The sequence below is a fragment of the Macrotis lagotis genome, chromosome 1 (genome assembly GCF_037893015.1).
Source record: "Macrotis lagotis isolate mMagLag1 chromosome 1, bilby.v1.9.chrom.fasta, whole genome shotgun sequence".
Lineage (NCBI taxonomy): Eukaryota > Metazoa > Chordata > Mammalia > Peramelemorphia > Peramelidae > Macrotis > Macrotis lagotis.
In genome coordinates, this window is record NC_133658.1 from 274,459,854 (window position 1) to 274,472,493 (window position 12,640).

At 38.9% G+C, this 12,640-nt stretch overlaps 1 protein-coding gene across 8 annotated transcripts in view; it reads left to right on the forward strand.

The window, feature by feature from the left end:
* Positions 1–2,537: 2,537 nt before the first annotated feature.
* Positions 2,538–12,640, forward strand: part of RTEL1 (regulator of telomere elongation helicase 1) — a 116,974-nt gene continuing 106,871 nt past the window's right edge. For 6 of the 8 annotated variants that reach the window (XM_074210493.1, XM_074210495.1, XM_074210496.1 and 3 more), the window contains exons 1-5: positions 2,647–2,721; positions 4,263–4,395; positions 9,257–9,455; positions 9,855–9,948; positions 11,339–11,420. In XM_074210493.1, the coding sequence (XP_074066594.1) occupies positions 2,708–2,721; positions 4,263–4,395; positions 9,257–9,455; positions 9,855–9,948; positions 11,339–11,420 (522 nt within the window). In that variant the 5' untranslated portion in view covers positions 2,647–2,707. The other 2 variants (XM_074210492.1, XM_074210497.1) reach the window with 2 other exon arrangements.

Genomic DNA, 12,640 nt, shown 5'->3' on the forward strand with positions numbered 1-12,640 from the left:
AGCCCTGGAGTCAGGAGTACCTGAGTTAAAATCCGGCCTCAGACACTTAATAATTACCTAGCTGTGTGGCCTTGGGCAAGTCACTTAACCCCATTTGCCTTGTAAAATCCTAAAAAAAAATGGCTAGTGGTTAAAAGTTTATGTATAGAAGTTTCTAGCTATATATGTAAACTAGGATTAAACTGTGTTTATTTGCTTTGAGGCAAGAAGCACCTATGCAAAATGAGGAAGATAAAATAATGTGATAATTTGAGATTTCCCTGTGGTAATCGCTAGCTAATTGTTGCATGAGAAGTACAAAGATGATGGGCAACCTCCTAGCCAAAAGGAAATGTTTAGTTATTTTAAACATAGTTAATAACTAAATGGGTTGATGTTATTAAAAGTTGATGTTGTTAAATAAATAATGAAAAATATGCATTTTTACTCTTAAAATCTCAAATTTATTTATTATATTTCATTTATAGCGCTCTTAGGTATATGAGCAACAATTGAATTGAAATTTTTGCCCTGGGACTCTTTATTTTTTATTTTTATTTATTTTTAAGATTTTTGCAAGGCAATGGGGTTAAGTGGCTTGCCCAAGGACACACAGCTAGGTAATTAATTATTAAGTGTCTGAGGCCGGATTTGAACTCAGGTACTCCTGATTCCAGAGTGGGTGCTCTATCTACTGGGCCACCTAGTCACCCCTCCCTGGAACTCTTATGTCAAATTATAGCCTGGCACACTCTTGGTTCTCCTTAGTACTCAAGTCACCTGAAGCTCTGGTTATAGGTAATTGCTATATTACTATATATTGCTAATTGATCTGATTGATATCAGATATGTTAAAATAGAAAGACAATATGCCAGTGAAGCCATCAGTCCTATGGGGTTTGATGTTAAATACTGCAGATGGAGTGAGTGGCCTTTGAAAGAATGGCCCTAGCCTTAACTTGTGTAGTATTCTCTTAAAGGTATTCCTCACCTGGTAGACTTGGAGCCTGGCTCATTGAAAAGGATTGTCTGTATGACTTCTGCCTGTAAAGAACATTTAATTCATAAGAGGAACATGTCCTCCTGTTCCTCTCTGCTCTATAAGAGCAAATTGCCATAACCATTCCAGGTGCATCATAATGAAGTCTGAGAATGAGTCATTGAACTCTACTTTCTAAACTTTAAACAATTGGCAAGTATTTTGTCTTGGACTTTTTTTTTTTATGTTTTTGCAAGGCAAATAGGGTTAAGTGGCTTGCCCAAAGCCACACAGCTAGGTAATTATTAAGTGTCTGAGGTCAGATTTGAACTCAGGTACTCCTGACTCCAGGGCCGGTGTTCTATCCACCACGCCATCATCCAAGGCTTAAATCTGGACAGAGGATGCCCTCCAAACAAAACAGCAAGAGATGACTTACCTGAAAAGCAAGTCTAGAGTCAAAGCCAATGTCAGCCCATCTAAGGATGCCAAAATGATGGGGGGGGGGAGGTGGCAGTGGTGCAGTATGAGAAGTGTAGTTGGCTAAAGTTTGGGTAAAACATGAAAGAATTTATGTAAAAGACCAACTCTGACGCAAAAGAAATTTGAGGTTCAAGGGGTTTTTTTTTAAGTATTATTGTGGATGGCAGAAGCTAAGGGAAAGAAAGGCTGCACAGCTAGGTAATTAATTATTAAGTGTCTGAGGTACTATGGACTCCAGGGCCGGTGCTCTATCCACTTCGCCACCTAGCCGCTCCTGGGGAGGGTCATTTAAAGAAAAAAAAAGAAAGAACTTAAATTGAAGGGTTTCCCATCAATGGGGGAATGGCAGAATAAACTGTGGTTTATGAATGTAATGGAATATTGTATCATGTTGAAAGAAATAAGGAAAACTTGGGAAATAGGATCTGATGCAGAGTATCTGGGGTGAACTTGTAGAACTATTTATACATTGATATTTTAAAGGAAAACACCTTTGGAAGACTAAGAATTCCCGTAAAAGCCATGACCATTTGCAATCATTGATGAAGCACTATTGACAGTGGGTTGGATGGACTCAAGATTCAGTAAGTGAAACAGCCATTGTGTGGGACCTCTTTTGCTTGATATCACTTTTTTTCCTGCTCTTAATTGGGGGCGAAGGGTAGGGAGTAGCGATGCTGATGCCGAAAAAAAAATAAGGGAGGGAAAGAATCAAACAATTTAAAAATTAAACGAATTAAAAATCACGGAACATAGAGCAGTTCAGTAGAACAAGGCAAGTTATTCAATGAATTTGGAAGAGAGTCCGGGTTTCCTGTACAAGGCTCTCTGGGTTCTACAGGGCTTAGGGACATGCTCACCGCGGGGAACACTTCAGGTTAACAGCTTCCCCATAGAAGGGAGCATTTAAAAGGGCCGGAGTCAACCAGCGCAGAGGAAGCGGAAGCAGGAGCCAAGGGGCGGGGCCGGACGTCTCCTAGGCAGCGCAGTCACCGCAGCAACAGTAGTAGCTCATCCCTCCGCCGCCCGCTCGGAGCATCACGGGAAAAAGAGAGCGGCTTCGGACCCGGATGTGACGTAACGTGGCACGTGACAACTTACGCCCATGGTTCCCTGCTGCCCGGGAAAGTGCAAATTGGGACACTAGGGAAAACGGAAGGAGATTACGAGAGGAGAGCTTTTGAAAAGGGCTGGTGAGTACGACTCGGGATCCGTTCTTCCGTTCGTGTTTACCCCGCGGTTCTGTTGGAAGCCAAGGGAGAAGAAATGATTTCTGGGGGGTAAGATGATCTTTAGGAAAAACTATAGTTCCCAGCAGGCTGCGCGCTGACTCACTTCCCCGCGGCGCTTGATGGCGAGGGTACTCGCGCTTTTCTGGATGCCTGTTTGGGTCTTAGCCGTTTCTTGCTACCCTTCCTCCCTTATCCGCCCGCCTCTGAACCCCTCATCGATCACAAAATCTCAGCCGCAAGAGACGTAGCAGTGCCTCTGGGTTAGGTCCTTCACCTGAACAGAAATTCCCTCTGCAATATGTACATTCTGGGCTTCTGCCTCTGCTGAAGTTCACTAAAGGGGGGGGGGGCTTGAGGAGGACCTCCCGAGCCCGCCCTTACCCGGCCCATTCCTCCTTGGGATCAGCTCTACTTGTTACTTCAATGAACTGTTAAGTAGCGTGGCTTGCAGGCCTAAATCCGCCTCCCCAGTGAGTGAATGAAAAAAGTTGATTAGAGCTGTAGACAGCTCATTTCTGGGGATGCTGTTGCTAAAACCGGGCCACCCCGTGCTCTGTTCGGTCGGAGTGACTGCACTTACATGGACGGGGTAGGTGGCCTCAGAAGGGAGTGCCTCCCTGGCCCTCCACAGCTTCCTCCAGCCTTCTGAAACCCAGCAGAAGGAGCCTCCATCCTTGCAAGTGAATGGCCTCAGTCCAGAGGGACCTTTGCTGGAAGATCGCCCACACTTGGTGTGGTTTAAATTCTGTTTTATCTTTTATAGCTGGCTTTTAAAAAACAGGATGTCCTAGGGTGGTCTTAGGGTAGGTGGAGTTCATAATCTTTGCCACCACCTCCTCCTTATCCCCCCCCCCCCCAATCTCGTGATATAAACCCTGGAAAGTGTAGTAGGAACTAAGTCACTGAGCAGCATTTGAGCCCCTGTGGTCAGTACTCCACACTGCCCAAATTAGGCATTTGTCACTCAATAACCTGGAGATAGAACATCATAGAATAGTGGTATTGAAAGAATGACACTTTGGATTCCGGAGATCTAACTTCACATTCTGTCTTTGCTATTTACTAATAGTTGACTTTGGACAGATCAATTTCCCATCTGTGAAATGGGGATAATACTAATTTATATGACTTGTCTCAGAATTGTGAGGAAAGTCTTTGGAAACCCTAAATACCAAAATCCTTAATGCAGTTGTAAATGTTAACTATCATATCTCTTTTGGGAGACATCCAACCCCAAATTGCAAAAAAATTAACTCATAGAATATATTGACTATTCACACTGAGAGGTTGTTAGCAAGTCCAAGCCGTCATTTATTTATTTATTTATTCATTTATTTATTGCTAGGCAAATGGGGTTAAGTGGCTTGCCCGAGGCCACACAGCTAGGTGATTATTAAGTGTCTGAGGTCAGATTTGAACCCAGGTACTCCTGACTCCAGGGCTGGTGCTTTATCCACTATGCCACCTAGGTGCCCAAGTTGTCATTTATTGTTTACAAAAATGTCATAACTGTTTACCTTAATCAGTGGGAGCAGAAATGTTCAGAAGTCTAGGATGAATTTATGGAGTTTTAATATGCTGAATTTCAGGAAATTTGGAATTGTACTGAAAACAGGAAATATGCCCAAGATAACATTAAATGGAGTTACAGTGGATTTTCCTTTTCAACCATACAAGTGTCAAGAAGATTATATGGCTAAAGTCCTGGAATGCCTACAGAAGGTAAGATATTCCTTGGAATGTTTGTTTTGAGTCAGTTAAACCTATGATTCAAAAAGTACCCGATTTATTATTGTTTCTTACATATTCATTCCTCCCTCTCCCCTTTTGTAAATTTCTTTTCTTTTTCAAGGCAATGGGGGATTAATTAACTTGCCCAAGGTCACACAGCTAGGTAATAAGTGTCTGAGGTCAAATTTGAACTCAGGTCCTCCTGACTTCAGTGCCAATGTTTTATCCATTGCATTTAATGGATTTGTTTTCTGTTTTATTTTAAAATGCAATTTAATAATCCTGAGAAAAAAGAAGCACTTGATTTGTTGAAAGAGTTGCAGTTTGGTTCCCCTTCTCTCCTATTTAAAAAATTTCTTTTTGGTATTTTGTTTTTATATCCCTTTATTTTCAAATGTATCTTTCTTCTGTTTCCCTCCCCTACTATATGAACTGTCCCTTGAAAACATCAATCCTGTGGCTATGCAGTATTCCACACCTGTAGTTCTAAAACAGTAGTTCTTTAACTGTAATGAACCCCAGAGGTTGATCTAGTCTAATCTCAAATCTCCACCTTTGCAATGAGTCAGTCAGTCTATAAAAGGAAGGTCCGTTTTCTTCAATCTTCTCTGTTTCCTACATTTTATTTTATTTTAAAAGGATTAGAAAAATGTTTACTATGCATGCATCAAGTGAACCCCCTACCCCCAAAAGCAGGAATTGCAAAATGTTATCAGAAAAAGCAAAAACAAGCATTAAATATAAATAAAGATAAAAAAAACTCAATTACATTTTACTGAAAGAAATCATAGACAAAATTTAACTTACATGCTTCAAATACCTTAAACATCTTAAATTCATAAAGGTAACATTAACTGAACCACAAAAAAAGGCATAGTAACACAGAGAAGTCTAATAGAAGTATATACAAAAAAAAAAGAAAATATAGAACTGAACACATTGCTAGAGAAAGTAAAAGACTGATAGAATTTTCTAAATGGAATTGCTAAATAATATATGTTTTTTCTCAGGGCAGCTAGGTGACTTAGTGGATAGAGCACTGAACTTGAAGTCAGGAAGAAAGGAGTTTGAATCTGGTCTCAGACACTCACTAGCTGTGTGACCCTGATTGCATAGCATCCAGGACCATCTCCAGTTGTCCTGATCCATATCTGGTCACTGGCAGATTCAGAAGGAGAAAGTGAGACTGGTATAGTACTCCCTCAATTAAATCCAATTCATGTGCTTGTCATGGCATCTTCTCTTGATGTCATGGTATTCTTTGAGAATGAAGGACAAGGGGTAGCTAGGTGGTGCAGTGGATAGAGCACCAGCCCTGGAGTCAGCAGTACCTGAGTTCAAATTCCGCCTCAGACACTTAATAATTACCTAGTTGTGTGGCCTTGGGCAAGCCACTTAACCCCATTGCCTTGCAAAAAAAAAAAAGAAGAAAGAAAGAAAAAGTAAGAGAATGAAGGACAAATATTATTTCTCAGAACTACCTAAAACTTTTTTTTTTAATTTTGAAGTTTTACAATTTTTCCCCTAATCTTGCTTCCCTCCCCCCACCCCCCAAAGAAGCCAGTCTGTTAGTCTTTTTTTTTTTAAGGTTTTTTTTTTTTGCAAGGCAAATGGGGTTAAGTGGCTTGCCCCAGGCCACACAGCTAGGTAATTATTAAGTGTCTGAGACCGGATTTGAATCCAGGTACTCCTGACTCCAAGGCTGGTGCTTCATCCACTGAGCCACCTAGCCACCCCCAGAGAAATCATATTCTTTTTTTTTTTTTTTTTTTTTTTTGCAAGGCAAATGGGGTTAAGTGGCTTGCCCAAGGCCATACAGCTAGGTAATTATTAAGTGTCCACCTAGCTGCCCCTGAGAAATCATATTCTTAAGGAAGAAAAATAAAGTATTATGCCTGATTGTTGCACTAATGGAATGAGCAAGTCCATAAAGGTTGGTCATCACCCCCATGTTGCTGCTAGGGTGCACAGTGTTCCTGTTTCCTAATATGTTCTGGGATACCTGGGTGGTCCAGTGGATAGAGCACTGGCCCTAGAGTCAGGAGAACCTGAGTTCAAATTTGACCTCAGATACTTAATAATAATTACCCAGCTGGTGTGACCTTGGCCATTAAAAATTAAAAAAAAATGAAGATAATATGTTCCTTGTGTCCTTGCCATTAAGTTCTGTTCAATAAGTATTTATTCCTGTTATTTCTTTCCTTTGTATATGTATTCCTTGTGGTATGTATTGGCTTTCTTTGGCTATTTGTTCTTTTTATTTATTTTTCATTTTATCTTAGTTTTCACTGATACTTTTAAAAAAATTTTCACATTTCTTTTCAAATACTTTCATCCCCATCACAAACCTATTGAACTACCCTTTGTAAAAAAGATTCAAAAAGAAATTGGGGGTTGGGGAGAGCAGTTTAAAAACTAACCATCACAACAGTAATTTCTGCCAAAATTTGAAATATTCTTTTGTCCTTAATTCTCCCGTCTAAGGTTTTGTTTTGGTTATGATGCTGATGCTTGCGGGGGTCCAGCCTCCGAGGGGTCCTTGGAACCTGACAGGAGGGATAGAGTTAGCTAAATGAGTTGAATCAGCAAAGGGTTAAAGGCAGGAACAGGTTGACTGACTGTCAGCTGCTTGAATTTATTTTTATAGTCTCAGAATCCTATCAAACAAGCAAACTAAAATCATTTCCTTGGTTACAAAAGTGTACAGTTTTCATCACCAATCATATAGTTCATATGGTTACGAGTTTGATCATGTAGTGGTTACAAGTGTGATTATCTATCATGTAGTTAATTTTCTTGTCCCTGCACAGACCGTGATGATCTCAGCCTGTCTGTTGCCTAGTTTGTTGCTGCATAGTAAAGTTATTAATTAAGCAGAACTTTACTGATAATAATCTTTGATATAATTTGTTTAATGGAATGCTTTTATGTTTTTGTGCCACATATGTAATGTTTTTCGATATGCTCCCTTGACAACCTATAGTGAGGACAATCATGTTTGTCCACCTGTCCATTGACTCCTTCAATAACCAATTTTCCTTTCAGCCCTTGTTGGTAGCTACAGTTTCTATGACTTTTTATTCTTTTCCAATAAACTAAGGCTATTAAAGTTCACATATTGGCCACCTATACTATTCTCTTACCATCTTTATCATATATCCCTGTGTATGATAAGGGGGGGAAAAACTGTTAATTTCCCTGGAATTCTATCTGACCCATCTTGTATCTATTTTCCCTGTATATATATTTTGATGTCTCCCTGGAACTCCCAGTGTTGTATTTTCCAAAGATTTCATAATGTTGAAGCCTTTTGTATGTCTCAGGGAGAGGCAATCCTGTTAAATTTGGACAGAGTTTACAATCTGTTTTTATTCAGGGAATTTATCTGAAATCCTTCCTTTATAGTCATTCCGCTATTAGGATGAGTAAGTTTTGCATTCAATAATAGACCTATAAATATGGGTATACATGGAATCCCTATATATATATATTGAAGAAGGAAATGTTGTTCCAACAGGCGGTGTGGCCAACTTGAGTGTTCTTGCCGCGACTGTGGCAAACAGCTTAGAGACCCTGGCTCCCAACAGATGCTGAGATTCCTGTGTTCTGTTAACCTAGGTTTTAGTTCTGGTTAGCTAATTTATTTCTAACAAAATAGAGACTTGGATCCATTTCATCCCCAGCTAAGTTCAAAGGTTTTATAGAAAATCTGATGATTATAGGTATTCATATATAAGATTTGTATTTAGGTTTTCAGATAAAGCAACTGTTTGAAAATCTAAATTCAGAATTGTAAAATTGTTTCTTATTTAAGGGGTCCCCAGCAAAACATCTTGCTGTTCATTTTGAACTGATATATACTACTACGTATTAGTTATTCAATAAAAAATGTTAAAACCAAGTTAAGTTGTGATTTGTGGAACTAGATTGAGAATTTCAACTTAAATTGTAACATCTCAGGACTTACTTTCTTTGTTTTATAAAGTCTTGCCTCTTAGTCAGTTTTGAATTATGAATGAGTGAAGAAAAGTATTAATTGTTTACTTTGTGTCAGACACTGTATGTAATATGTACCCAGATATAAAATCAAATTGACAAATAGCCCCTTTGCCCTCGAAGAGCGTACTTCTAATGGGGGAAATTAAACAAGCCATTTGGCCTAGAAGATTACCAAGATGGTTATTAGTAGTACCATAGAGGAACAGATTGACATTCTCCTGCCAGGAATAGGGACAAAGTTGATTTAATCATGGTTCCTAAAACTTGAGGGAAGTGTGTGTGTAAGGTGGTCAAGCAGCTGGTGAGACTGTCAAGAGTATGGCTGGGCAATAGAAAGGGAAGTGAAACAGGTCTTGGTTTTTCCTGGAAGAGGACCAGGTAAGGCAGTCACCAGTCAGGCAAAAGGTCCAAAGATAAGGCATTAGAATCTCCTACATATGGTTTCTGATCTAGGCAGCAAAGCTGCTACTATGGCCAGTAGAGGAGATAGGCTATGGCTGCAAGAGCCAAGACATACACCATATATGTACGTAAACAACATGCCGTAGTGAGAAAATACTGAATTTGTGTTTAAGCTCTGATTTCCTCCTGTTCCAGGATGCAATTGTGGGCAAATCACCTCATCTCACTAAACTTCAGTTTTATTTGTAAAATGAATGCCTACCTATTGCATTACCTGCTTATTCAGGTTGTTGTGAGGAAAGTGCTTTGTAAACCTTAAAGTGTCATGAATATGAGGTATTAACATGGGATTTAGATACTATTTTGATTCTACTTAACTTTTTCTCTAATGTAAGACAAATACAAAGCCTCCAACTTGACCTTTTTTTGCTTTTCACTCATTTCCCTACAGAAAGTGAATGGCATTCTTGAGAGCCCCACAGGAACAGGGAAGACTCTTTGCCTTCTTTGTACCACTCTGGCTTGGCGGGAGCACTTTAAAGACACAATCACTGCCCGAAAGATTGCTGAGAGGATGCAAGGGGTGGAGCTCTTTCCTGATAGACCAATGTCATCATGGGGGAATGCTGCCACAGATGGAGATACCACAGGTATAACCTCCTCTTGCCTCCAATACCCTCTGTCAGGGAATACTATCTGATAGTCCAAGCTAGAGAAAAAAAATGAAAGATATTCAAGTCTGAAATCCTGTTTTTCTCATTCTCTATCTTTTGAACTCAGATTCTCCTGACTTCAGGTCTAATAAACTATATCCATTTTACCATCTAGTTGCCCCTATCTTTTGAACAAAAGAGATGTAAGATTATTTGTGATTGTCTCATTTCTTACTGTCCTTTCTGAACTTAAACCCGGGGTAAGAACCTTTTCCTCTTATAACAGTCATTTCCAATGCTAATTTTGTTAAAAAAAAAAAAATGTGTTATCTTAGGTTATTCCTTGAATAATTATTTTATTTTTGCTTCCTCTGCCTCGATTCCTCACTTTGTCAGCCTACTACACTGATATTCCAAAGATCATTTATGCCTCCAGAACCCATTCCCAGCTCACCCAGGTCATTAATGAGTTAAGGAACACCACCTACAGGTATGTATATCAGTAAACATTAAGAAGCTAATAGATATCTTCTGTAGGGGAGTAGAAGAAGGTCTTAATATTTTTTAAAAAAATTATTTTTTTTTAAGGCAATGGGGTTAAGTAACTTGCCCAAGGTCATGCACAGCCTGGCAGTTATTGAGTGTCTGAGGCAGAATTGAACTTGAGTTCTCCTGATTATAGGTCTGGTGCTTTATCCATTGCACCACCTAGCTAGGTCTTGCTATCTTAAAGAGCTAAATCATTATAACTAATCCCCAGAGGTGGATTTGTTTTCAATTTATTTTTTAGATTTTAGTATTGAATGCCATTTTCTTTTGAGAAATGATTTTGATTTGAGGTTGTATGTATTCTACTTTCTTTTCTTTCACATTTCAATTCATCTTCTCTGAATTAGAGGAGTAGTATAATCTGTATCCTATTTTCTTTAATGGATAGAAAGTTTGGAGCCAAGGTAAGTGCCTTGTTTGAAGACTTCTCATATTAGGAGTAAGTAGGATCTCATATTTAGATCATGGTTCAACATGCATGTTCCTTCTCTCTTTTTTTTAATTTTTAATTTATTTAAGGCAGTGGGGTTAAGTGACTTGCCCAAGATCACACAGTTAGGCAATTATTAAGTGTCTGAGGCTGGATTTGAACTGAGGTCTTCCGACTCCAGGGCCTGACTCTGTCCGCTGCACCAATTAGCTGCTCACAATGTTCCTTCTCTGTACACTTCTATGATCCTAGTCTTGCTTGTTATAGTTCTTTGACTTGAAGCAGAACCAGCCTCTTGTGCTCTGAGGATTTAAGGGAGTAATTCTCTGAAAAGCTTATTAAATGGAGATTAAGGGATTTTTATTAGAACTCACAAAGGAAGATTCATTTATTTATATTTCATCTCCTTACTCTCACTAGGCTCCTAAAGTGAGTTTGTTATCCTTTTAGACTTGAGCATCATTGTTTCCCCTCTGCCTCCTCACCCCATGCTTCCACTGAGCTTACCTGCCAGGACTGCTCCACAGAGTCTTCTTCCTTTAACAAAACTGCCTGAATTAGAGGAGAATTTAAGGTGATTCATTTAAGTTAAAAAAGGACCACACAGTGATTGCAAGTAAATAACAATAACCATTTAAATATAGCTTTTAAAGACATTTAAAATTTTTATTCTGAACTTATAAAACACCAAATAAAATTGGTATTTTTTAAATATCTAATAAATTCAGCTTTCAAAACTGCACTGCTAATCTATGTTTCTTTTTGGTCTTCTTCCTATTTCCATTATAGCTAGCTACTCTATCTATGCCTGTTCATTTCATGTGTCCAGTTTCTGTCTTCTCAGTCTGTTTTTTAGACTTTCTTTTTTTTTTCCTACTAACTGTACATTCTTTTTAAATAGGCCAAGGGTGTGTGTACTGGGCTCTAGAGAACAGCTGTGTATCAACCCTGAAGTGAGGAAGATAGAGAGTAACCACGTACAGGTAGGAACTTGGCATTTTCTGGGTTGAACTTTCTGAGTCCTCAAGTCCTTCCAATATATAAACCCTTTTCATTTTTTTGCAACTCATCTGGGAATTCAGCAGTGTTTTTTGGATTTGTGTTGGGGACTTTCTTTCTCTTTCTCCTCAGTGGTGTTGCCCTCAATTTAAGTTCTCTCTTCTCATTTCCATCCTCCAGCTATCAAAGCAATTTTTCTGAAGCGCAGATCTAATGTGTTTTTCTCCTCCCTTAATAATCTTGAGGTGTTTCCAATTTATTGTTTTCAGGATCAAGTACAAACTCTTATATTTGATATTTAAAGCCTTTCATGACCTTACTCCAATCTACTTTTCCAGACTTATTACACATGTCAATCTGTAAGCATTTATTGAGCACATTTAATGTGCCAAGCATTGTATTAAGTACAAGAGACATAAAAAACAAAATAATAATAAAGTTGTCTTTACTCTTAAGAGCTTATAGTCTATTGATGAAGATTCTCTATGCGTATCTAAATATTTTCAGAAGAACGCAAAGTAATTTTGGAATAGATGACACTAGCAGTTGGGAATCTGAACGATTTCTTTGTAGACGCTGCTCAGACAAGCTGAATCTTTTTTTTTTTTCAAGGCAATGGGGTTAAGTGGCTTGCCCAAGGCCACACAGCTAGGTAATTATTAAGTATCCGAGGCCGGATTTGAACTCAGGTACTCCTGACTCCAGGGCCTGTACTCTATCCACTGCGCCACCTAGCCGCCCCTAGTCAAGTTGAATCTTAAAGGAAAAAAGATGACTAAGAGTTAGTAGAAAAGAGAGTGTAGTAAATGCATTCAGCACTTAAAAGGTGATCATGAGAAAACAGTCAATGAAGTGCTGTGTGAGGAAATGACACACAGGTTTGGGTGAACCGAAGATTGTGGGAAGGGAGGTAATGTACATAGAACAAGTTGGGAAAAATAGGTTGGACACCGATCGTGAAAGTCTTTAAAAACCCATCAGCAGCATTTATATTTAATCCTGAAGATAGTGAAGACATGTCTGTTTATCAAGTGGAATTTCCGTGGTCAGATCTGTGTGCTCAAGGAAGGTCACTTAAGCAGCTCTGGGGGTCAGATTGAAATGAGGAAAGAAATGTGGAGGAGGACTATTAGGTAGCCATTATGATATTTCAGTTAAGAGTTAATGATATGTGAATAGTTAGAAAAGAATAGATGTGGAATAT